This window comes from Rhinoderma darwinii, chromosome 10 (assembly GCF_050947455.1).
Source record: "Rhinoderma darwinii isolate aRhiDar2 chromosome 10, aRhiDar2.hap1, whole genome shotgun sequence".
Classification (NCBI taxonomy): domain Eukaryota; kingdom Metazoa; phylum Chordata; class Amphibia; order Anura; family Rhinodermatidae; genus Rhinoderma; species Rhinoderma darwinii.
This window is the reverse complement of record NC_134696.1, coordinates 45,075,207-45,102,494: the sequence shown is the minus strand read 5'-3', so window position 1 is coordinate 45,102,494 and position 27,288 is coordinate 45,075,207. Positions and strand designations below refer to the sequence as shown.

Here is a 27,288-nt window from a genome sequence, read left to right as displayed (position 1 = left end):
TAACATTAAAACGATTTTATTTTTGAGAGGCCGTAAAAAAGGAAATAAAATAAATGCAACTTTACACAAGTTCAGGGATGATTTTGTTACATAAACATGTAAAACATACCCACCTACAAGACAAAAAAAAAATTCCAATGGCGATGTCTGAAACTCATGGTGAATAGCATTACTGTTTAGTAACTGCACATTTAATTACGGTTCAGGGAACCCAAGCTGTATTCACAAGTGAGAACAGTGGCTGTGGCTCTTGAATGTACACTAAGAAGTCTGGCTACGGAAGAAAAGTTAATTTGAGGATGGAGAGTACTTATCATTAAACACGGTCACTCCATAGGAGGCTCCATCATATAGCCGTTCTCGGTGGATAAATATCCTTCTCCAGATTGCATGGACTCTTGGTCTAAGTACATATCTTGGCTGGTCTCTTCAACTTGCTCCTGAATCATACCGTTATCTGGAACTCTCTCCTCCCTCTTCTCACTGCGGTCACCACGGTCTCTATCCCGTTTGTGTTCCCGATCCCTGTCCCTATCCCGTCTGCGATCTCTGTCTCTATCCCGGTCCTTTTCCTTATCCTTATCCCTATCCCGGTCCCTGTCTCGATGGCTGCGTCTCCTGTCTCTATCACGGTCTCTATCTTTATCCCTGTCCCGATCCCTACTCTTCTCTTCTGGCTCAGGCTTCACCTCAAGGACATCCAAGCCTGTATCACCTGTTTGCAATTCTTCACTAGTAGCCTCTGCAGCTTCTTGAAAATCGCCTTCAACGCGCTCTTCTTTCTTTTCCCTGTCACGGTCTCTATCTCGCTTACGGTCCCTACTACGACTCCTACGCTTGCGTTCTCTGTCCTTATCCCTGTCCTTGTCCTTATCTTTGTCTTTATCCTTATCTTTGTCCTTGTCTTTATCCTTGTCTTTATCCTTATCCCTACTCTTCTCTCTGCTACGTTTTCTATCATCCTTTTCACGGCTGCGGGATTTCCTTCGACGTTCCCTGGAACGACTTCTACGCCTTTCACGATCTTTATCACGGTCCCGGCTTCTTTCTCTGCGGTCTCTTTCCCTTTCTCGGTCACGATCCCTGTTGGAAGAAGAAAACGCCCTAAGTTACTGTGTGCATTTTATTGAAAAATTATATATTGCCGACAAATTCAGAAGAACACATCCATATATGGGACTTTGATTACTTTTTTTTTTACATTTTTATGGTAAGGTCATTGTTTGCATTTTTCTGGCGCTCACCTTGCGGTTCAATTACTTTGTTAACTTTATGGTTTCAGGTAGTTAAGATTGCAGCAATACCATACAGGTGTACTTTTTTTTTTTTTTTTTTTTTTTTTTTTTTTTTTTTTTACACTGACCATTTTTAAAACCATTTCATGGAAAAATTTTAACTGCATTTTTTTAAAATTACATTTTATTTCCCTTTTTTTTTTTTTAGTCCCACTGGGGACTTCTATAATGCTTTGGTATGCCCAGCACACCAAAGCATTATTGCCTGTCAGTAAAAAACTGAGAGGCATGGCCTAAAAGATTGCCTATGTCAAATGCAGCCAGGGCTGGCTGGAGGCCTTTACTAGGCCCCCCGCTGATATGGCAACTCATCTGCAGCCTAAGATTGCAGTCGCGAGTAAATGATGGGCGAGAGGGCCCCCTCATTCTGCAAACCACTTCGATGCAGCGGCAGCTATTGAACACGTTATCTAAGGGGTTAAACTGCTGCGAGCAGGAGCCCGGCTGCCATCAGAAAAGGCGCATGTATCTGAATAAGGCCCCTTTAGTGCATGGCATGAAAAAACTTATTCGTGGTCACTAAGTGACAAGTCTCATCTGAAGCAAAGAAAGAATTCACCAACATGGCAATGGCTAGAATACTCACCTCTCATCATATCTAGAAGTATCATCTCTGCCAGAATGCCGTATATTTACATCTGCGCCGCCACGTCTGGTGCCTCCGAGACCACCACCTAAAACATTAAGGAAATTAAGGATTGCAGAACATGTAATACAGCCTGGTTATTAGTGAAAATAAATTTTGGCCTGGCTTACAATTGAGAGAAAAGAATGTGTAAATTGACGTTTAAACCCTTCCCAACCGACAATTGTCTTTTAACATCAGGTGGTGCGAATCCGGAGGCTCCAGCGACAGTTTGGCAGTGCTGTAGAGGAGGCTGATGAGCGCTCATCCTCCAAACAGGAGCTGTAACTTACAGCTACCGAATACTGCTGGGATGGGAAAAAAAAAATCCAACCCCAGCTGTTGAACCCTTTTGATCGCCGGTCCGTGACCACGGCATGATCAAAAGGGGACTCCCTTCTTCGATTGCGTCACCGGAAACCCGGTGATGCGATCAAAGACCAGGAACTCACTCTGCGGTTTGCCCTGGTGTCCTAGAAAGTTCAGTTTGCCTGCCATTAGGGTTATTTAGTGTGAAACAATTAAAAATAAAAAAATCCACGGGAGAATTGCGGCACCATTCATTCCTATGGGGCCATGAACACGACTGTGGTTTTCACGGTCCGTGGCATGGCCCAGGAGCCCGCACTGCAGAAAGAATGGACATGTCTTATTACGGCCGTGTTCTGCGACCGGGCTCATTGAAAATAAAGGCCGCGGCCATGTGCACCGCCCGCGATTTGCGGGCGGCTGACGGCTGTAATTTCATGGCCGGCCGACCCGGAAATCACGGCCGTGCGCATGGCTACGGTCGTGTGCATGAGGCCTAAATGATATAACTTGCACAGTAAAAAAAAAAAATTTCTACCTCCAAACTGCGCAGAAAAAAATACTGTTTCTCCCACATAAAACAAGGCCTCATATAGCCACGTCAATAATAATAAAAAAAAAGTTAAGGTTGCAGAAAGTCAGGGAGGCAAAAACTGGAATATTTGGCTGGTTATTAACCCCTTCCCGCCACAGCCCATTTTCAGATTTTTATTTTCGTTTTTTCCTCCCCACCTTCCAAAAGCCATAACGTCTTTATTTTTCCGTCGATATAGTCCTATGAGGGCTTGATTTTTGCTGGACGAGATGTAGTTTTTCGTAGCTCCATTTATTTTGCCATATAATGTAGTAGGAAACGGAAAAAAAATTATTTGTGGGGTAGAAAATGAAAAAAAAAAAAAAAACAGCGATTCCTCCATGTTTTTTTTGCGCGTAGTTTTTACGGAATTCACTGGGTCAATAAGACTACGGCGATACCAAATATATATAGTTTTTTCTGTATTTTACAAGTAAAAACCTAAGTGTAAAAAAGAAAATGTATTTTGTGTTGCCAAATTCCGAGAGCTGTAACTTTATTTTTCCGTCGATTAAGTGGTTTGAGGGCTTATTTTTTGCGGGATAAGCTGTAGGTTTTAATACCATTTTGGTGTAAATGCGACGGTTTGATCACTTTTTATTGCATTTTTTGTGGGAGATTAGGGGACCAAAAAAATAGAGATTCTGGCGTTTACATATTTTTTTTTTTTACTGCGTTTACCGTGCGGGTTAAATAATGATCTATTGTAATAGTTCAGACTTTTACGGACGCGGCGATACCAATTTTTTTTTATTTATATTTTTACTATGCTCTAGGGGGGAAATGGGAAAAAGGTTTTTTTTTTTAACTTTTAATATTTTTTTTATTTTTGTTACACAAAAAAAAAAAAACTAACTCATTTTTACTTTTTTATTAGTCCCCCCTAGGGGACTTCAACCAGCGATCGTTAGATCGCTTGCACGATATACTGCAATACTAATGTATTGCAGTATATCGTGATTCTGACAGGCAACTATTAAGCCCTGCCGGAGGCAGGGCATAATAGGTGTACAAAGATGGCGGACCTGGGGGCCTTCTTTAGGCCCCCAGGCAGCCGTAGCAACCATCATACCCCCGCGATTGCGTCGCTGGGGGCAAGATGAGCTGTTAGAGGGGGACGTCCCCCTCTTTCTAACGATTTAAATGCTGCGGTCTCTGTTGACCGTGGCATTTAACGAGTGGGATCGTGCTCGAGCGCGATGCTGCGAGTTACTCTGAGGTGTCAGCTGTAACAAACAGCTGACACCGGCATCGTATGCAGCGGGTTCACTCCGTGAGCCCGCTCCATACTTCCCCTACCCGACTTTGGCGTATGGATACGTCAAATGTCGGGAAGGGGTTTTCCCCATCAGACATTTCTGAAACGTCCACAGGATATGTCAAATAGATGCGGGTCGCATCTCTGGGACCTGCACCCATCTCTAGATCGGGGTCTCCTAAACCCCGATCTAGCCTTTTGTGCGCATTCTGCCTCCCGGCCACTTACTGATTACATGGTCGGGAGTTACTCGCTGAGCTCCCGTAACTCCAATTGAACTGTATAGTAGTTATGGAAACCACATAGATCAGCGAGTTACGCCGTTTCCGTAACTCCCGACCATGTAATCAGGAAGTGGCCGGAAGTCAGCGTGAGAACAAAAAAAACTAGAATGGGGTCCCCTAAACTCCGATCTAGAGATAGGTGCGGGTCCCAGAGGTGGATATGTCAAATGTCTGATGGGGAAAACCCCTTTAAAGACCAGCAAAATGCTCCTGTTTTTCCCTCCGTGACTTTCAGGAGCCTCAACTTTTTCTTTTTTTTTTATTGGGACCCGCACCTGACATTTATGACATATCCGGTCATAAATGTCCCTCATAGGAAAACCCCTTTGAGGTCTTTTTAGGCCTGGTCATTAAGGGGTTAAATATTACTAGCTGCTCCATTGTTCTCAAACAATTTGCAGCCTCTTTTTGGGCTAGCAGGCAAGCGATTGAGATTCTTTGCACCATCAATAAAAACTAATTCAGAAATCGTTCGGGAATTTGATGACCACCAATTTTTTAAATATCGTTTTGAAGCTCCTCCAAACTTGGGGCTCTAGAAATTAGGCTAGGGTTACACTGCGGCTTTGTCCTAAGACCGCTGTGCTACCCTGCCTGGGTCGCAGGTAATGAAAGTCAATGTGGTCGCTTTGCGTAATTGCTGCGACCAACTCAAGAAGTCCAGCGTATTTGGATTTCTTGCGACTGAAGTGGTGTTTGTGGCAACTTGCAGGCCACAACACGTTCACATTGACTTTCATTACTCGATACTAAGGCAGGACGACACGACGATCTTTGGCCACATGAACCGGGTCATGGCCTTAGTCGCCGTGTGGCCCTAGCCTTACACATACAAACTTAATATCAACATTTAAAGTATTTTTCATGATGGCTTTTCCCAGCACAACGAATGCCATCTGTTTAACAACTGCAGCTCCTTCAAGGCACCAGGCAGTGACTGACAACGATGTTCTTACCAAGCTTGCGTGGGCGCCAGCCTTTCACAGTACGTCCTCTCTCAACATCAACCAAAACACGCCTTCCATCAATTTTCTTTCCATCTGCGTGCTTGTATGCCGCTGTAACACATTGTTTCCAGAAGGGCAGAACAAGAGAAGTTAGCCCAGGTGCTGAACACAGCTCCCCCTCCCAATACTTTAAAAAACTAAAATAACCAGAACAGAATACTAAATGCACGACATGAAGCAGTTGCCCTCCCATGCTGATCAAGCCATTAACTAGAGCCAGCAGTACCATATCTGGTAACCGTATCATATAGTCCATTTTCTCACCATTATTCAGCACTCCTCAGCAACTGCATCCTGCCATGTGCTAGCTGAAACACCCATTTTAAAACGCAAAACATGCCTTGTCAAAGACACTGGTCTTGTTTCAATTAAAACGAATACTTTTCCCTTATTCCAAACATTCATTAGGAGTCAAGACTTTCAATCAAATTAAAGGAGTTGTATGAAATTAGAAAAACACGACAGTTTTCTTGCAGAAACACCACCACTCTTGAGGAGGAGCTGTCTGGTATTGCAGGTATATCTCATCCACTTAAAAGTAGATAAGCTGCAATACCAGACAGTCCATGGACAGTAGTGGCGGTTTCTCATACAACCGCTTTAAAAAGGATGCAGTCGGATGCGGCAGATTTTTTTAGAAGAAATTTAAACGACTGAAAATCTGTCCCATCCATCTAAATGGGGTTGTTTCTGCAGGTTCCATTTAGATGAATGTAACGGTTTTGTAGTCGCAGACATTTCTTCTACAAAATCTGCCGCGTGTGACTGCACCCCAACAGTGTGTAGAGGGTTTTGGCTTTCATAGTAAAATATCCTAAATGAGTGAATAAAGTTCATTGGGATTCCCCCAGATAGCAGTTAAAGAATGAATGATATTACTACAGACACTTGATTTCTAAATGAATTTAAAGAGAATTCCAAAGGGTTATGGATGCCCACTTCTGGAATCCTACAGCCATTATAACATGTCCCCCACTTGATGAACCCAGCTGAAAAGGAGAAAGTATAGGTTATAAAAATCATAGGTTTCCTATTCACTACATATTAAAGGATATGCACTATACGTAACCCTTTTAGGGGGGGGGGGGCCCACAATGGTATGTTATGTGCATGGCAGCTAGATTTACCTTCAGTGTTTGCAGGTCTCTAAAGAATTACACACTGGTAGTGAACAGCTACAATAATACACAGCAAGAAGCACTAGACAAGACCACTAAAGTAATTAAAAAAAAAAAAAAGTTACCTGATGAATCTACTTACAAAAACTTTCAAATTACCGCCTCAAATTCAACGAATTTCATGACGATATCTTGGGAAAGGAGGTTTGAATCTTGGAAGGTCCTTTTTATTTATTTTTTTTGTATGAAAAGTCTGATGCATTTGTTACAGCTGAGAAAAGCTTACCTGTCTCAGCTGCTCTAAATAAATCCGGTATAACCATGCTCTAAGTAAATGGTCAACAGTTGATAGCTGCAGAACAGGATCGACACCCGATAGCTAAGAGACATAGGCTTCGTTTAAGTCTTTACGGCCTTTCATTGCTTCGAATTGCAAAACTGCCAATATCTGCCATATCATAGTTTAAAGTCCATATCAAGTCCTTTCCTTGGATTTAACACCACAAATAGCATACGGAGCCGTTTCAGCCGGAAGAATATTGTTTGGCAGGAATGAATGTACATACTAGCCAAACCGCGCTGTCCATTCAGAGGAAGCTAAACTAGAACTTGCATATGTGCATGTAGATAGACAACACCAATATGTTCTCATAAGCGTGATGTAAACATACAGCAACAATTTACCAGCTTCTACCAAGATTACCAAGCTTGGCAGATATGAGGGGATTTCCTGTATCTGAATTCCTGTTATATTGATCACCATACCTGTGTGGTTACACTTCAAAGCTGGTATGTATTTTGACCATTTTAAATGCAGGCTTAGAAAGACACCAAACTAACATTTGCAATGGTAGATCTACATGGAATTTAGCAAAATACCTTATTAAAAACCTATACTTTTACATTCAGGAACTGCATTATGAGCAATTCAGTAAAATACCTCTATTACCAGAACAGTTCCCTTCCAGGACCTGAGAGAATTTGGGTGCCAAAGGAGAGTAGCCGCAAGCAAGTTTAAGAGATAGTCTCACGAAGGGCAGAGCAAAGTGCATCCCTGGCAAGACTTAATGAATTACAGAGTTGGCCACTAATTTGAATGGCTGGTATGCAATACTACATTTCCAGTGCAGAGGCTGCTGCAAGGGAAACACATGACCAGACGATCACCAGGGGTTTCTGAAGCCAGACCAGCGACAATCTGATTTTAAAGTTGTCTCTTCAATCTTCTGCAGCTGCTCTCACCACACAATACAAACATATTTCTCTCAATGGAGAGCAGAGGCAATGTTGTAAAGTGCTGACAAATCTCAGCTCCTCTGCTATCTGCACGGACAGTAAAAGGCACAATGAGAACAGCTGTGCGGAAGATATTCCAACTGCCGCTCAATACCAAAATGCCTCACTCATGTAGAGGGAATGACTCCGGTAATAGTCCGTAAGGAAATTGCTCATAATGCAATTCCTTAACATACAAGTGCAGGTTTACCAAAATTTTATTGTTTATCTTAAGATAATTTGTAACTCAGGGAGACTAAAAACTCTTCAATATTACGTTAGCTAAAAATTTAAACAAAGGGAAACAATCTTTAAATAACTGGTCAAAAGATCAAAAGCAACACTGAAGATAGACTGCTTTTAAGATCAACAGGTTGGAAAAAAGAGGGGAAGTGAATAAAAGGGTACAAAAGGGAGAAATATATAAAAAAAAATAAAAAAATGGGCACTGGTTTCTTTTGTATGCAGGGTCGAGGATGGGACAAAGGCCCAGACAAAAGGTTACAAACCGAGAATAGGAACTCAGGATTGTCGTGATTGCAACATCAAAATCATCTTCGATTAGGCCTTAACATTGACAAAAACCTACTTCCCACACCTACCCCTCTCCATCCAAGCAGTCTTCAGCTTCATCCTTTAAAAAAAAGTGAAGATTTACCATTGCTGGTTGGCTGCTGCCGATTCGTTATTGCCTCTATTTGATTGAAGCATCATGCGCCAGTGAGAAGGCGAAAGGATGACTCCACTTGCTGTGGCTTACCTGGGCCCTACACCTTTCCTCACTCAGGCTCATTTTAATCTATGCATGCATTATTGCAACTATAAAACTTAACTGAAGTTCTATTTCCGTATTAAGTACAGAGCTATGCAACTAAAATCTCAAGTAACACTCTTAGGGGCATGGAAGAGTTGGAATACTTGTTCCCACTCAAAAGCAGTCACAAAATGACTGACTCAATATGCCCATGACACAGCAACCCAGAAGGTCTGCATTATTTAACAACTGTTGCTCCCTATGCTTCCCACAAAGACTATGGAAATAGGGAAGGTGGCACACAGTTACCCACAGAGACTAGGATGGTGGAAAGTTTCAAACTAGGCACGGTTTTGCAGAGCAATCCTAACCTCATCCATAAAATACAGTGCTTCATAGATTTTAAAAATAAAAAACACTAGAAGTTCAGGAATGTATTTCCCAATGTTTCCTGTCACTTAACCTAAGAAACGCTCAATTTAGCCTTCATTAACTACCACTGGACATAGTAACTACCACACGTGAACTCCGCTTTAGGAGTATTATTGTTACCAGGTCCGTATGCACACAAATGTATTTGGAAACCCTATCACACGGATCCCAAATGCAGGTGTAATGCATTTGAATGTGGGCGTGCTTACTTACGTATTTTTTTTATAGGTATGGTTATATAGGCCATTGGATGACGATTCTTGGACCATATTCTCCCACAGAAGAACTATTTTCGGTTCCTCTAAGGGGGGTTGCTTAAGGTAGAGCACAGGAATAACTTTACTTTGTAATCTTACCTTTCCAAGTAGTACCGTTTGTTATTACTGGACAAAAATAAGGTTACGTCCACAGGTAGCAGAAGAGATCCGCCACAAGTCCACAGCAAAATCTACATGTGTTCCATGCGGATTGACTGATGATTTCTCACCAACCCACATCCGAAGTTGAAGTGGTGAATTACACAGTGAAAAATCTGTCATAATAGACATGCTGTGGATTTGAAATTCTGCAGCATGACGCCAATACAGTGCAGATTTTTCTGCACTATATGTAGATGGGGTTTTCAAAACCTCATCCACATTCATTGTACTGTACTTTGCTGTAGATTTGCGGTGCAGAATCCACACTGCAATTCTGCTACTTCTGAACTTGGCCTTATGGGCAATTTACCCAGATATGCAATCCACAAATTTGAATAGAAGTGGGTGGTTCATTGTCCAAATCAATAGCCTGATTCTAAAACTGTAAATGTCTATTCCATGTCTTTAGATGTCAATGCTACTTCAAGCAAACTTATGACAAATCTGTGTAGTTGAATGTAACTAACAAATAAATTATTGTGGGCACATAGGCATTTAAAGTAATATATATGCAATGGAGAATATTTGTAGATGTACTTCAACAGTTTAGCCATAACTTGTGTATGTAATGGTGTGTGTCTAGCAGGCTTGCAGTACTTTACACTACAACTACTAGTCTGTATGGAGGAGACATGCTCAGAGGAACCCCTCTAACTCTGATCACATGGTACATTACCCAAAGCTGAAATTTTAAAGAGGTTTTCCAGGATTATAAAAGTTTGGCTGCTTTCTTCCAGACACTGCGCTACAGCAGTCTATGGCTCGTCTGGTATTGCAGCTCAGCTCTAAGGAGTGAATGGGGCTCAGCTGCACGATCATACACAAACTGTGGACATGTGTGGCACAAATGTCTGGAATAAAGCTGCCGTTTTCTCTAATCCAGGACAACCTCTTTAAAGCAGATCTGCTAGGCCTCCTATTGTACCCTGTATTCGAGGGCATAGGATAGAAGGGGGACGTGAGCTTGGAATGTTTCGTTTTCTATGACCCGATTGGGCTCTGCTTGCCACGCTCACACAGTGATTGTCATCTCTCCCTATTTATAAACTCATAAGTGATCACTCTTTGTGGGTAGGGGAAGCAGAACCCACAGGCACCTACTCTCTACAAGTCCAGGCAGCATTCAAACAACTTTAACATAAAAATACCAAAGCTGCCCATACACTTACAAAAGCTGTTGGCTGAATGCTCGTTCGGCTGACCGCTATTGCTGACACACCTGAGTGGGGGGCACTCTCGTGGCCAAGGATTTTGCACTTTAAAACCTAAACAAGCCCAATCCTTCTTCCCCCAACTGCTGTCGGGGGGAGGGTAGGGACATCCCCCATACACATTAGTTAGCCAGTCCAACCAACTTTACTCTAATGTGTATGGATAGAATAGGAGACTTGACAGAGCCGCTTTAAAAGGGTAATTCCACCCAAAATAGAAAACGGAAAAAAAAAAATAAAAAAAAAATGGAGTAAAAACTATTAACTCACTTGTGTATCCCCAAGTTCTCAGTTGTAATACATACCTTGCTAAAGGTGGGAAAAATGTTTGGGGTGGGGGATATATTTACATATTGTTAGAACTTTATAAATAAGCTTATCGTGAAAAAAAATATAAATAAAAATGTATTATATGAACATAGTAAATCTAATAAGTGTCTGCAACTAAATATGAAATGTCTAGTATGTAATATTTTGGATGGAGTTACCCTTAAACAATGCCATATGCACTGTATTCTGTACCATTACCGGATATCGATCGCTAAGATTCTAGGTTTCACGCACTGCCTAGTACACATGTTATGATGCTTGTGTAATAAGTGTTTATAACACCTGAGCTTCACTGACACCTAGGCTGATGGTTTAATCTGCATCCCTGTGTCTCGTGTGTAAATGCTGCAAAGTCTTACCCATCATACAAACCCTTATACCAACCATACAATGAGATGTTGTAAAGGGGAGCATTAGCATCAGCTGCAAGCCAGCAGTGGCAATTGCCATCACAATGGTGGCTGCAGTGGCAATAAGAACACAAAATTAATACACCCCACTCACAATGGACTTTTTTTGTAATAAAACATTTTAAAGTACAAAGATGGGCAACAGTTAGCTACTGCAAGAGATCTTACAGCTACGCTCATCAAGTGGAGTTAGAAAAAGGGGAGCAAACATAGAATGTATTCTATACAGTGAACTCCAACTTGTCCTTTTAGATTTAATGCCATGGGGGAACAGGATGCATTAAACTATGGGGAATTGTTGCTTTGAAAATTAGATTAGATCCTGGCATTAATTAAAACATTGTTGCCCATCACAATCTGTCAATTTACAGTAGGACCCGGGTTACAGTAATCCCAAATATTTCTCTACAATACTCATATCCTAAAACTCAACATGGAATTTTCTCAACCAACTTTCGTCTCATAGAAACTAAAAACTGTCCTGCAACTCCACTTTACACGGACAAGATAATGTTATAAGTTGCACATTAGTAATTTATGTGCAAGCTGTAACTTTATGGGTCAGATTTTAGCAATACAGAATGCCTAAGAAATTATATGTTTTCCCTCACGTGTTACGTGTAGCAGTAGGATTAGTGGAATTCGGGTACCCACATATGCAATAACTTACCTTCTGGAAACAGCCCTTAAAGTTAAGGGCATTTTACTTAATTTACACTGACGTACAGAAAACACATTACAGAATAACTTATTAGGAGGTACTTACAGTGCATATCTCGTTCATGTTCATACTCTATAAAGGCATATCCACGAGGCTTCACCGAACGCTTGTTATAAACCATGTGAATCTATTTGTTAAACAAAAAGATAGGATGTGATAATAAAGCGAAAATAAGATTTTTTTTGCATTGGTTTTATATATTTCCAATTTGCATGTTCTAATTTACCATTGCGTTACTGGTGAACTGGTTTCACAGAAACGTCTTGTGAAAAGAAGTATCAATAATTAAATTAACTGAACCTAATAAATGTTCTGTGAATCAAAGCTTTTCTATATTCATTAAGAAATTGGAATATTCTTTCTACATGCACCACAATATTAGTCCCAATATCACCAATTTTATGTAAGAAAGCTCTGCAGAACAGCCCTCCCCCCCCCCACCCCCCCAGTAAAAAGAAAACCTCACAAATATGGTGACCCAGACCAATCTTACATTGATGGCCTATCCTAAGGATAGGCAATCAATTTTAATAACCCAGATAACCCCTTGAACTTTATGTGGGACAGTACAATTACGGTGATACCACATTTTTATTGTTTAACGATTTACAACAAAAAAACAACTTTTTTTTGTTTAAAGAGGCTCTGTCACCAGATTATAAATGCCCTATCTGCTACATAATCTGATCGGCGCTGTAATCTAGATAAGTGTTTTTTATTTTCAAAAACTACCATTTTTGAGCAAGTTATGAGCAATTTTAGATTTATGCTAATTAGTTTCTTAATGATCAACCGGGCGTTGTACAGGAGTGTATGAGGCTGACGAATCAGCGTCGTCATCGTTCCAGCCCAGCTTGTTTTACTGCACAATCACGCGGTGCACAATCACGCTGTGCAGTGAAAGAAGCTGGGCTAGAACAATGGGAAGTGTATGATGCTGATTGGTCACTGATTGGTCAGCCTCATACACTCCTCTGTACAACGCCCAGTTGGTAAAAAGTAAAAACATGCCCAGTTGGTCATTAAGAAACAAATTAGCATAACTCTAAAATTGCTCAAAAATAGTCGTTTTTCAAAATATCTGGTGATAGAGCATCTTTAAGCAGTGTGAGGGCTTGTGTTTCATTATTTTGGGGAAGCGAAGTGACAGAAAAACAGCAATTCTAGTATTGGATTTTTTTTTCCTACGCCGTTCTCTGCAGGTTAAACATGATATTTTAATAGTTCGATACCGGCAACACCGATTATTATTATTCTTTTTTTTTTTTTTTTTTAAACGTACTATATTTTTTTGAAAGTTCTACAGTTTTTTTTTTAGTCTACCTAGGGAACGTCAGGATCGCATGGTTATGTATTGCCCTTTCCTGTGCTCTACTATTCAGTAGAAAGGTGGGTGGCACGATTGGGGGACAGAGGGAGCCCCCTCCATCTATCTGCACAGATGTTTCGGTCACTATTCACTGCAGCATTTAAGAATTTACACAGCCAAAACCGGCGTTCTCTATGATCCCGAGCGTTGCAGGCGGGAGTCAACTGTAAAAACAAGCTGGAACAGCAAAGTATGGTGCAGGCCCAGTATCACAGATCCGCCATACATGTACAGCATATGTTGTTAAGGGGTTGACAACATGTCATTGAAAAGGCCCTCTAAGAATACATATTTCCTTTGTAAAAAAAAAACAAAACAACCATGAGATCATGGGATTAAGACTCTAATCCCAACTTTCAGATGGTCTGTAAATTTACCAAGACACTAAAGCAAGTTGGACAAGCACCAATTTGAAGGGAAAAACCATACCCGTTTGATAGGTCCATATACTTCAAACTCTCTTCGCAGCTTAGATTCTGTTGTGTCATAGTTCTGAAAAAAAATAAGTCATTGAGTGGCCAATTGCTCGGATTTTAGCAAAATTGCTGTGGTTTTGCAACAAATCGCTATAAAAATTACAATTGCTGCAACAAGCAAATACACCCCTTACAAAATATCATGGCTAGTCAATTATACAAGACGTCATAATAAACAGCATCTATCACCTCAACAAAACCATTCAGCAATACAGTAATTAAAAGTAAAGTTCCAAAATAAGTTTTTTTTAAATCTAGTTTAGGTTTATTGGGTGTGCTTAACGTACACATCACAAAAGTGACATTAAAATGTTAATACAGGTTTAAAATTACACTGTTATGCCACATGCAAACATAACTTGTGGAAAACAAAGCCTGTTAGAAATTACTACCAGATGTATCGAGCATGCAAACTTACCACTCTGGCAACAAACAGTGTTTTGAAGGCGTCTCCTTGAGCATTTGGATCATTGTGGGGATCCCCTGGTTGCCAAAAAAAAAGAAAAAAAGACAGTTTTCAGTTAAACACAAGTTTTAAACACAGGCCGGCTTCACGCTGCATTTCCGCATACATTTAGCTCGTATTTTGGGAAAACTGACGTAGACGCTAAACATCTCCAAATGGGCCCATTAGACAGAGGACAAAAAAGTGTCCTTTCGGCCTCTGTCCGTATATCGCAAAAAATTAAGTATGGAATAGCATAGAAAACGACGCTATTCAATCCAGTGGTATCCTGTAAGATAAACTATCTGTTAAACGGTTGCCATGTTAGTCCATACGTGACATATGCCAATGTTTGGCATACTTTACGGGCATCCGTTTAATGTATACGTCATGAGTTTTTCACGATTAATCCGTCAAACAGATGCCATTAAAGCCTGTGGGTGAAGGATGTCACGGTCACAGCCTCCGATTAATGTATAGGTTGGGAGCTCTTCCCAGAATATACACTAAACAGAGGACAAAACGCAGTGTGAAACTAGTCTTCCAACAGATCGACTGAAACCAGCCTTAATAGCATACAACACTGATAAGTGAGCTCAGACAACACTTACAGACTTTCAGCTCATTTTCCACATCCTGTTGTCTTCTCTCAATCTTCTCTCTCCTCTGTGCAAGGGAAAATAGTTTGCAATATATACCAGGTCTTATAGCAATACTGAGACATTAAAAACATTTACACCGTAGCAAGCTGCAAATAACTCCTGAGCCATTTATCTATTCAAGAGCGCCTGTGCAGTCATCCACAGACCTACAAAATCTTAAAAACGGCAAACTTATTGTCAAAGAAGGAGCGTCACGATGATTTGCGTACTTCACCATAACTTAAGGGCTTGTGACACACATTACGTGTCCCAGAATGCCCTGTGGCTAATAAACAGGAGAAGAACAAGAAGAGGAAGAATAATCAGTCACGAACACTACGGATATACAGTAGAACATGAGGCCTCTACCTTTCTTTCCATCCGCTCATCACGAGTCTCTGCTCTTGTCGGTGGTGGAGCATCTCTAGGATCCTATGTCAAGAGAAAAAAATAAATGTAAGAACACTTAAGAATCTCAAAAAAGAGAAAATAATTTAATACATCATTTGATCAAACCTCATTGAACTCACCTCAAATTCTCTAATGTAAGGAGCTATTCCACTGTATGGCTGATTGTGGTGCTTTTCATGAGGTAGTTTTTCCAACGGTGGCAAGTACGGAACCGGATCTCTGGGAGCAAACAGAGCCAACAAATTGGGGGGCAAAAACTGCGTCATTTTGAAGACCTGGAGAAACAAAAAAAATTCTTCCGATAAATTTTACTTCTTAAAAAACTATTCAACATAGAACACGTGACAAGATCTCAATACAAACAGCTCAAGTGATGTCTTAACCCATTAGTGACCGCCCCATAGTGTTTTTACCGGCAGCCACTAACAGGCTTTATTTCAATGCGATAGCCTTTTTACGGCACTGCATCAGAATAAAAATAAATAAATAAATAAATAGAGCATGGAGCCGTTAAATCTCCCTGCGCTCAGCTACCGGAGGTAGCTAAGGGCTGGGAGCATCCCTGCTCTAACGGGCGAGATCGATATCCGTATCGATCTCGCTCATAACACATAAGATGCAAAGCTCAATAGCGACTGCCGCATCGGAGTGGTTTTGGAGAGAGGGAGGGAGCTCCCCCTCTCACCCCACCGGCACCCTGCGTGTGATCGCAGAGTGTCGGCATCTATGGCAGCCAGGGGTCCTAATAAAGGCCCCCAAGTCTGCCCCAGTTAATGATTGCCTAGCAGATGCCTATTCATTTTACACTGAGAAGCACTAATAAACTGCAATATAGAAGTATTGCAGTGTTTTATAAAGCGGTCGGACGATCGCATAGTAAAGTCCCCTAGTGGGACTGGTAAAAACAAAAAAAAGTTTAATAGTTAATAAATAAAAAACGAAAAAAAAAATATATAAAAAAAGAAGAAAAACCCACTTAAAAACTGCTTTATTATTAAAAAACTAAAAGTAAAAAAAAAAAAGTTACATATATTTGGTATCGCTTCGTCTGTAACGAACCCAACTACAAAGTTATTACATTATTTAACCCTCACGGCGAACAAAGCAAAAAATTGCTGTTTTCTGTGAATCATGCCTTAAAAAAAAATGTGCTAAAAAGTGATCAAAAGTCGCACGTACTCCAAAATAGTACCGTTAAAAACTACAAGTCGTCCTGCAAAAAGAAAAAAACAACCTTCATACACCGGCAGAAAAAATAAAGAAAAAATAGTTACGGCTCTTCAAATATGGAGACACAAAAACAAATCATTTTGAAAAAAAGATTTTACTGTGTAAAACATACAAAATCTATATAAATTTTGTATTGTTGCAATCATAACCCGCTAAATAAAGTTAGTGTTATTTCTACCATACGGTAAACGGCGTAAATTTAGGATGCAAAAAAAGTGTGGAAAAATGTAGGCTTTTTTTTTTTTCTATTACCCACCAAACAAAAAGTTAAACAAAGTAAATCAATAAATTACATGTACCGCAAAATGGTACTATTAAAAAACACAACTTGCCTCGCTAAAAATAAAGCCTTATAGAGAGATCTAGACGCAAAAATAAAAAAGTTATAGCTCTTACTTAGAAGGGCTCTGTCACCACATGAGGTCTACTCACAATCCTGACACTTCGGTAACTTTGTGCAGGATTACAGCACAGCAATCGTAATCTTGCGAGATCACACTGTAAATGACAGCCCAGCGTGATCTCGATGTGCTGTGCTGTAAATCTCACACAAACATTACTGAAGTGTCGGGATTGTGAATAGACATCCCGTCCTGGCTGGTGGTGAGGTCTATTAACTCTCAGGACACTTCTGTAACGTGTGTGTGTGCATAGTGATCTAGTAAGATCACTATGTGCTGACTAAATGAATGGAGAGAAGTGTATGACGCTGATTGGTCACTGATTGGTCAGCCTCATACACTCCTCTGTACAACGCCTACTTGGTCAAAAAGTAAAACACGCCCAGTTGTCCATTAAGAAAGTCATTAGCATGAAGCTAAAATCGCTCATAACTCCATCAAAAATGATCGTTTTTCTAAATAAAACACACTGCTGTAATCTACATTACAGCGCCGGTGATTATGTAGAAGATAGGCCACTTATAATGTGGTGACAGAGCCTCTTTAACAGAGGATGAAACTGTCAGGGCCCACTGGTCAAATTTTGCTGGTGTCTACATTTGTACATGATTTTAATCTAAGGCCTAAGGGTATGTTCACACATTTAATTAAAAAAAAGGCTGAAAATACGGAGTGGTTTTAAAGGGAAAATAGCTCCTGATTTTCAGCTGTTTTTTTAAGCAGCCAGCATTTTTCGCAGCGTTTTATGGCAATGAAAACTGGCTCAAGAAGTGACATACACTTCTTTTTACGGGGTGTTTTTATACGCGCCGTTTTTTTGAAAATGAGGCGTAAAAGACACCCCGTCGGAATAGAACGCCGTATTTCCCATTGAAATCAATGGGCAGATGTTTGAAGGCGTTCTGCTTCCGATTTTTCCGAGGCCCTGAAATACGCCTGAAAACACTGTGTGCACATACCCTTATTCAGACAACTGTGATCGGTCCGGGATATACGGACCATGTGTCGGGCCTCTCTCTCAGATGACCAAAGGGAGCCGTGCTCCTAGCATCAGTTATCTATGGTGCTAGGAGTCCCTCCCCACGGGAATAATGTCCCATAGTGTAGTCATGTTTTTAGTACGGGACAGTATTCCCACGAGGAGGGAGGCACTCCTAGCACCATAGATAACTATGACGCTAGGAGCCCGGCTTCATGAACTGTGGTTGGTTAGGAAAATATGGCCGACACACAGTCCGTATATATCACAGCTATCTGAATAAGGCCTAAGGGTACAACCACACAGCAAAAATATCCCGATGTGCATGTTACGGCAAATCTGCAACAAAATATGCATGTGTTACATGCATATTTTGCTGCTGATTCACAGTGGATTTCACCCTATAACATTGAATGTGTGAAAACTGCTGTTATTTCCAGAACATAATGAGCTTGATTTTCATTACATTTGGATTGAATTTTCAAAACCCCATCCACATGCGTTGTACTACAAATTCCTGCAGATTTGCAATGCGAAATCCACTGCGTGGGACTTCACCCTGATTTGGAGGGAATACAGGAATTACAAATCGGCATTCAATATCGACAAATCATGAAGAAAATCCAAATCTCTTAGGATCAGTTCAGTTTTTTTTTACATAGAAACGACGTCGGAAAACGCCTCCCATTGATTGCAATGGGAGGTGAAGGCGTTTTTTTCCCCGCGAGCAGAAAAAAAAAAATTAACGCGGGATAAAGGGACATGCCCTATTTTCGGGTGTTTACGCCTCTGACCTCCCATTGACTTCAATGGGAGGCAGAGAAATCGTATTTTGCAATGTTTTATGGCCGCGGGCGAAAAACGGCACAAAAATCGGCGTGCAGGGAGAGGAAAATCTGCCTCAAACTTACAAACTGAATTTTGAGGCAGCTATTCCTCCTGCAAAATACTCCGTGTGAACATAGCCTTAGGCTATGTTCACACGGAGTATTTTGGGGGAGGAATATCTGCCTCAAAGCTCCAAACGGAATTTTGAGGCAGATATTCCTCCCCCAAAATACTCCGTGTGAATAGCAATGATCGCGCCGTTTTTCGCCCGCGGCCATTGAGCGCCGCGGGCAGAAAACACGCTTTCTCCTGCCTCCCATTGAAGTCAATGGGAGGTCGGAGGCGGAAGCGCCCGAAGATAGGGCATGTCGCTTCTTTTTCCCGCGAGGCAGTTTTACTGCTCGCGGGAAAAAGACGCCGACGCCTCCCATTGAAATCAATGGGAGGCGTTCTCGGGCCGTTTCTGCCGAGTTTTGCGACGCGGTTTCCGCGTCAAAAAACTCGGCAAAAGACCCCGTGTGAACATAGCCTTATAAAGTTAAATTAAGTAAATTGTTCCAGACAACACCTGCTCAAAATATTTTTAGCAATGTTGAAAAAGAAAATAGATCACAAAGTCGAAGTCCTGCACGCGGCTGTTCAGACGAATATCGGTTCTTGGTTCTCTTTAGCAAGTTGAAGTGGGGAAACCATCACTTAAGAACGCAAAACTACTGCCATGGATGCACCTTCATACCTGTACCTCTTGACTTGCATTATAAAAAAAATTATAAAGCACAAAACGCTTTTTTTTTTTTCAGCATCCACTTGAAATAAACTACGATTTATATACCGAAATATACCAGAACACTCTTTTGGCTTATCTTTGGCTATCAAAGTCTATGGGAACTGGTATGCTGGACATATAATACTAAGTATCACCACAGCGTGAGCAGCCACTGTGACTTTACAAGACTAGCTAAGCATCGGCCATATTAGTTAGTTTTTAATGTTAACCCCTTAAGGACGCAGCCTAGTTTGGGCCTTAAGGCTCAGAGCCCATTTTTCAAATCTGACATATTTCACTTTATGTGGTAATAACGTCGGAATGCTTAAACCTATCCAAGCGATTCTGAGATTGTTTTCTCGTGACACATTGGGCTTCATGTTCGTGGTAAAATTTGGTCGATATATTCAGTCTTTATTTGAGAAAAATTGCAAAATTTAGAGAAAATTTAGAAAAAATAGAATTTTTCAGAATTTAAATGCATCTGCTTGAAAAACAGACGGTTATACCACCCAAAATAGTTACTAGTTCACATTTCCCATATGTCTACTTTAGATTGGCATCGTTTTTTGAACATTATTTTATTTTTCTTGGACGTTACAAGGCTTAGAACATAAACAGCAATTTCTCATATTTTTAAGAAAATTTCAAAAGCCTTTTTTTTAAGGTACCTGTTCAGTTCTGAAGTGGCTTTGAGGGGCCTATGTATTAGAAACCGCCATAAAGCACCCCATTTTAAAAACTAGACCCCCTCAAAGTATTCAAAACAGCATTTAGAAAGTTTTTTAACCCTTCAGGCATTTCACAGGAATTAAAGCAAAGTGGAGGTGAAATTTGCAAATTTCGTTTTTCTTTCTGAATTTCAATTTTATTCTATTTTTTTTCTGTAACAAAGAAGGTTTTACCAGAGAAACACAACTAAATATGTATTGTCCAGATTCTGCAGTTTTTAGAAATGTTCCACATGTGGCTCTACTGTGCTCGTGGACTAAAACACAAGCCCCAGAAGCAAAGAAGCACCTAGTGCATTTTGGTGGTGGTGCTTTTTTATTAGCATATATTTTAGGCAGCATGCCAGGTTTGGAGAGGTGTTGAGGTGCCAAAACAGTAGGAATCCCCCAAAACTGACCCCATTTTGGAAACTGCACCCCTCAAGGAATTAATTTATGGTTATTGTTACCATTTTGACTCCGTAGTTTTTTCACAGCACGTATTTGAATTGGGCTGTGAAATTAAAAGAATGACAATTTTTCCAATAAGATGTCATTTTTTATCAGAATTTCTTATTTTCACAGGGAACAAAATGCCCCATTTTGTTGCCCAATTTGTCCTGAGTGCGGCAATACCCCATTTGTGGTGATAAACTGCCGTTTGGGCCCATGGGAGGCCTCAGAAGGAAAGGAGCGCTATGTGTTCTTTGGAGCCCAGATTTTGCTGGATTGGTTTTCGGGTGCCATGTCGCATTTGCAGAGCCCCAAAGGTATCAAAGCAATGGAAACCCACCAGAAGTCACCCCATTTTGGAAACTACACCCCTCAAAGAATTTATTTATGGGTGTTGTGACCATTTAGACCCCACAGTTTTTTCACAGAATTTATTTGAATTGGGCTGTGAATTCAAAAAAATTTAATTTTTTCCAATAAGAGGTAGTTTTGGCTCAAAATTTCTTATTTTCACAAGGAATAAAATACCGCATTTTGTTGCCCAATTTGTCCTGAGTGTGGAAATACCCTATTTGTGGTGATAAACTGCCGTTTGGGCCCATGGGAGGGCTCAGAAGGAAAGGACCACCATGTGGCCTACTGGGAATTTTCTGGTGCTAAGTCGTGTGTGCAGAAGCCCCTGAGGTATCAGTACAGTTGAAACCCCCGAGAAGTGACCCCGTTTTAAAAACGACACCCCTTAAGGAATTCATCTAGAGGTGTAGTGAGCATTTTGACCCCACAGGTATTGTGTAAAAGATAATGCGCAGCAGATGGTGCAGAGTGAGATTTGCAATTTTCTATATATATATGCCATGTCAGTGTCCGATATATTGTGCCCAGCATGTGCCACCGGAGACATACACCCCATAAACTGTAATGTGGGCTCTCCCGGATACGGCAATACCCTACATGTGGCTGTTATTAGCTGCCTGGGCACACGGCAGGACTCAGAAGGAAAGGACCACCATTTGGCCTACTGGAGCTTTTCTGGTGCTAAGTCTTGTACGCAGAAGCCCCTAAGGTACCAGTACAGTTGAAATCCCCAAGAAGTGACCCTGTTTTAAAATCTACACCCCTTAAGGCATTCATCTAGGAGGTGTAGGGAGCATTTTGACCCCACAGGTATTGTGTAAAAGATAATGTGCAGCAGTTGGTGCAGAGTGAAATTTGCAATTTTCTATACATATATGCCAATTCAGTGTCCGATATATTGTGCCCAGCATGCGCCACCGGAGATATACACCTCATAAACTGTAATGTTGGCTCTCCCGGGTACGGCAATACCCTACATGTGGCTGTTATCAGCTGCCTGGGCACACAGCAGGGCTCAGAGGGGAAAGATGAGGAGGGGTAAGCTGTGCGAAGTGGATCAGAGCGAGTAAAACTGGGGTAAATTAAAAATAAAGGGATGGATGATACATTTTAAAACACTCTTTCATACAGAGCTCTGGTTTTTCGGGACACGCGTCACATTGATATATTGTGTCCTTCCTTATCCCCCTCTTATAGCAGACTCTGCACCTCTTTTGACTTTTTCCCTTCTTGCCAGTTTGGGGAACTTCTCCTAAAAAGTGTTGCCCTGGTACGATGCCTGTGGCCCCGCTTCCAGAAGTACTGTAAGGCTTCAGGACTTGATCTGACAAGTCCACCCCTCCCATGTACCTATTGTAGTCCAGGATGCAGTCTGGTTTGGGGGTCTCTGTACTGGTACCTCATACAGGTACATGGGTACTGGTGTGGCATCTCCCTGGTCTTGTACTTGACACACAATATGTTGCTGCTGGATTGTGCCCTGCTCTCACCCCTTCTGAGCGTTTGCCCTGCAGAGTCTTAGGGAGGCCTCTCAGATTTCTTCTAGCAGTGCCGCATGGAAGTGAGGCAGTTGAAGAGTGGGACAAAGGTATAAAAATTATCCAGGTAGAGGTGGTAACCCTGGTCCAGCAGTGGGTGCACCAAATCCCACACAATTTTTGTATTAACTCCCAGTAAGGGGGGGCATTGTGGGGGCTGAATACTGGTGTCCTTCCCTTTATATATCCTAAATTTGTAGGTATACCCTGATGCACTCTCGCAGCTTATACATCTTCACGCCATACCTTGCCCTCTTACCCGGAAGGTACTGGCGGAATTGAAGCCTCCCTTTCAAATGTACCAGGGATTCATCTATAGAAATACACTTCTCGGGGGTGAATGCTGGGAAAACCGGGCACTGAAACGGTCTAATAGGGGTCTACGTTTATACAAACGGTCAAAACTGGGGTCATCTCGGGGTGGGCACGGCTCATTATCAGTATAATGTAAGAAGCGAAGGATTGCCTCATTTTTTTTTTTTAGGTTCCAGTTCAGTTCTGAAGTTGCTTTGAGGGGCCCATATATTAGACACCCCTATCAAACACCCCATTTCAGAAACTAGACCCCTCAAAGTATTCACAACAGCATTTAAAAAGTTTATTAACCCTTTAGGTGTTTCACAGGAATTTAGAGCAAAGTAGAGGTGACATTTAATTAATTTAATTTAATTTATTAGGCACCATGTCAGGTTTGAAGAGGTCTTGTGGTGCTAAAACAGTGGAAACCCCCCAAAAGGAAACTAGAGACCTTGAGGAATCCATTGTAGTTTTCTTGGGGTGCATGCGACTTTTTGATCAGTTTTTATTCTATTTTTAGGTGGCGTGGTGACTAAAAAACAGCAATTCTACTATTGTTTTTTATTCTATTTTTTTTTACAGCGTTCACCGTGCGCTATAAATGACATATTCACTTTATTCTGCGGGGCGATACGATTACGGCGATACCAGATGTTTATAGTTTTTTTTTATGTCTTATGGCGTTTGCACAATAAAATACGTTTTGTAATAAATCACTCACTTTTGGTGTTACCTTATTCTAAGAGCCAGAACGTTTTTATTTTTCCATCAGGAAAGTCGTGCGAGGACTTATTTTTTGCGTAACGAACTGTAGTTTCCATCAGTACCATTTTTCGGTTCATGCGACTTTTTGATCTCTTTTTATTCCATTTTTTGGGAGGTGAAGTGACCAAACAATTGTGATTGTGGTACGGTTTATTATGATTTTCTCTTACGGCGTTCACCGCGCGGGATAAATAATGACATCGTTTTGTAGTTCAGGTCGTTACGGACGCGGCGATACCAATTATGTATAGTTTATTTGTTTATTTATATATTTTTATTAATAATAAAAGAACTGATAAGGGAAAAAGGGGGACTTTTACTTTTAAATCTTTTATTTTCTTATTTTTACACAACTTTTTTTTACTTTTTCACACTTTTTTTACTTTGTCCCACTAGGGGACATGAGAGCAGGAGGCTCTGATCGCTATTCTAATACACTGCACTACATGCGTAGTGCAGTGTATTAGAGCTGTCAGCTGTTCGCTGACAGCAAGCATAGTGGGTCCTGACTTTGTCGGGACCCACTAGGCTTCCGTCGATGGCGTAGCCAGAGTCCATTGTTAGGATTCTGGTTGCCATAGTAGCCATCACGGCCCGCTATCGTGTAGCAGGCCGGCGATGACAGCTTAACCCCTAAGAAGCCGCGATCGCTATTGAACGCGGCTTCTAAGGGGTTAATCGGCGGGGACCACCGCGATCGGTCCCTGCACACTAAGCTGTGATAGCCTGCTGTCAGAAACAGCAGGTATCACAGCTCAAGCACGCGCCGGGATTAAATGGCGCCGTGTTTACTCAGGTCAGTAATAGTACTGACCTGAGCGCGAACGTTCTACTTAGCAGGACGTACTATTACTGACCTGAGCGCGAAGGGGTTAAAGAGGCTCTGTCACCAGATTTTGCAACCCCTATCTCCTATTGCAGCAGATCGGCGCTGCAATGTAGATAAGAGTAACGTTTTTTTTTTGTTTTTTTTTAAACGAGCATTTTTGGCCAAGTTATGACCATTTTTGTATTTATGCAAATGAGGCTTGCTAAAGTCCAACTGGGCGTGTTTAAAGTAAAAGTACAACATGCAAGAAGGTCAGCACTGGATCGCCAGGGGAAAGAATACGCAAGTACATACTGTTTTATTTTAGGACAATTGCAGCGGTTTGTAAAATATTTTAAAGTGTAGCTAAACGTTTGACAAACTTCTAACATGTCATAGTGACATGTCAGAAGTTTGGATTGGTGGGGCTCACCGAGCACCGAGACCCCCATCAATCGCTAGAACGAAGAAGCTGAAGCGCTCAGCCGCTTCGTGTCTGTTCGGCTCTTTCCGTAAATCAGTGTAGCGGTGTACGGTCTCATAGACTTTAGATTGAATCCGTACACCGCTACACTGATTTACTCCGATACATCGGCTTTCCGGAAAAAGCTGAACAGACACGAAGCGGCTGAGCGCTCACACAGGGCTTCAGCTGCTTTGTTCTAGCGATTGGTGGGGGTCTCAGTGATCGGACACCACCAATCCAAACTTCTGACATGTCACAATGACATGTTAGAAGTTTGACAAACGTTTAGCTACACTTTAACAACCTGGAGAACCTCTTTAGGCTATGTTCACACGGAGTGTCTTGACGAGTTTTTTGACGCGGAAACCGCAAAATGGCCCGAAAATGCCTCCCATTGATTTCAATGGGAGGCGTCGGCGTCTTTTTCCCGCGAGCAATAAAACTGCCTCGCGGGAAAAAGAAGCGACATGCCCTATCTTCGGGCGTTTCCACCTCTGACCTCCCATTGACTTCAATGGGAGGCAGAGAAAGCGTATTTCGCAGTGTTTTATGCCCGCGGCGCTCAATGGCCTCGAGCGAAAAACGCCGCGAAAATCGTCATGCAGGGAGTGGAAAATCTGCCTCAAACTTCCAAACGGAATTTTGAGGCAGATATTCCTCCTGCAAAATACTCTGTGTGAACATAGCCTTAAACAGGTTTTCCATAACTAAAACATTGATTCCTTCCTCTACAGTTTTTTTTGTTTTACGGTTTTTGACACAGGAACCGTGTAAGGAACAGTGTCGGAAACCACACCAAAAAACCTCCCATCAATTTTTATGGGAGGCGGAGGCGTTTTTTCCCCGCGAGTGGAAAAACATCATGCTCTTGTCTGCGTTTCAGTCTCTACCCTCCCATTGACATCAATGGGAGGCAGAGAAATTGGTTTTGGCAGGTTTTTTTTTCCCCGTAGCGCTCAATAGCCGCGGCCGAAAAACACTGCAAAAAAAACGTGGCAAAGAGAGTGCAGGCAAGTCAAAACCTGCAGGCAGAATTTTCTGGTTTCAAAAAAACTGTGTGTGAACTAGGCCTTTGGATTGGCCATCAATATTTAATCGTCAGGGTCCAACTGCGCTGGAGCACTGTAGCCATTCCACAGTATATCCGAGATCAGCGGCTCCGCCATACACACTGCTGTGTTTGGTACTGCAGCTCAAGCCCAGTCTAGAAAATGTGCTCTGTTGAATGACTTTGGTGAGATAGCTCCAGTGGTGCGGCCAGCAATTGGCTGCCGGGATCACCAGATGTAGAGTCAGAAGACACATAAGGGCCTGTTCACATATGCGTTGGAGGCTTCGTTAGGGGTCGCCATCACAGATATGGCCCGAAATAACGGAAACAATAGCGGAGCATGCTTTAGTTTCCGATAAAAGGACAGACACCATAAGTACCGTTAAGTGCCAATGTCAGTTCAGAAAACGGACCGAAGTTTCCGCTATTTTCAATATCCTGGTACTCTGAAGGAGCAGAACGGAAACACTGACGCAGATGTGAAAAGGCCCTAAGGTCGTCCTGGGAAACAAAGTAATCGAGGAATGTATATCGTAAAGTTTGTTATTTTGCAATTCAGATTTTTTTAAACCCCCCCCCTTTTTTTTTATTTTTATTGGATGCAACATAAATCGATGAATCAAGGGATTGCTTCAATAACATTGATGCCATATGGGTAAGATATAGTATCATTGACTGATAAACGGGGCACCAACCACTGGGATCCCCTCTGATGCCTAGAACGAAGGGAACCCAAATATACCATCAACGCATATAAAGAACTCCTACACGGAATTTTACAAGTTTACTGATCAGCCATTGTCCTGCACACTACCGCTCCTATCACAAGGAGGTACACCGCTCCACGGGCGCTTTACCGAGGCCACATGCCGGACAACTGACCTAGGATGGAACGAAACAACCCCCGGTGTGCTCGTATTAGCTCTTCAGCCTCTTACCTAGTGCTCAGCTATCCACTTAGATGAGGGGTGGTTATTACAGGAACACATAGGCCTCAGCTCACCAGCCTAAATAACCACACTATGCTCCCGCCCAACACCGAAGACCGCGGCCTACACTCCCGCCACACTGCCTCAAGTAAGTACGTTGTTTCCACACAAGAACAACACCGCGTCCCTCCACAACCTCTCTCACACAACTTACCCGCTCTCACCGAGGCGCCGTGCAGCCGCTACAGCTCCGCTCTCCACAGCTCTCTCCCGTCTAGCAGTAGTGCTAGGCCGCACAACGTGTGAATGGGCCTCAAGGCGTCATGCATGCGAATCAATGCGCCAACAA

The 27,288-nt window shown here is 41.8% G+C and overlaps 1 protein-coding gene across 2 annotated transcripts; it reads right to left on the bottom strand.

Moving 5' to 3' along the window:
• On the bottom strand, positions 1 to 27,288 carry SNRNP70 (small nuclear ribonucleoprotein U1 subunit 70). 2 transcript variants are annotated; one of them, XM_075839820.1, is made up of 10 exons: positions 27,154 to 27,288; positions 15,484 to 15,639; positions 15,323 to 15,385; positions 14,924 to 14,978; positions 14,286 to 14,350; positions 13,821 to 13,883; positions 12,068 to 12,149; positions 5,302 to 5,403; positions 1,882 to 1,969; positions 1 to 1,083 (listed from the first exon to the last, which is right to left on the bottom strand). In XM_075839820.1, the coding sequence occupies exons 2-10, from the start codon at positions 15,628 to 15,630 to the stop codon at positions 327 to 329; spliced, it is 1,422 nt and encodes a 473-aa protein (XP_075695935.1). In that variant the 5' UTR covers positions 15,631 to 15,639; positions 27,154 to 27,288; the 3' UTR covers positions 1 to 326. The 2 variants fall into 2 exon arrangements, with proteins under 2 accessions (XP_075695935.1, XP_075695936.1); XM_075839821.1 differs by lacking the exon at positions 27,154 to 27,288 and adding an exon at positions 26,949 to 26,970.

Bases quoted from the DNA above. Each gene is read 5' to 3' on its own strand.
- SNRNP70 (XM_075839820.1), bottom strand. From the start codon at position 15,630: ATGACGCAGTTTTTGCCCCCCAATTTGTTGGCTCTGTTTGCTCCCAGA. The intron at 15,386-15,483 runs GTGAGTTCAATG...CTCTTGACATAG, and splicing joins CTTACATTAGAGAATTTGAG to GATCCTAGAGATGCTCCACC. The intron at 13,884-14,285 runs GTAAGTTTGCAT...ATTTTTTTTCAG, and splicing joins CACTGTTTGTTGCCAGAGTG to AACTATGACACAACAGAATC.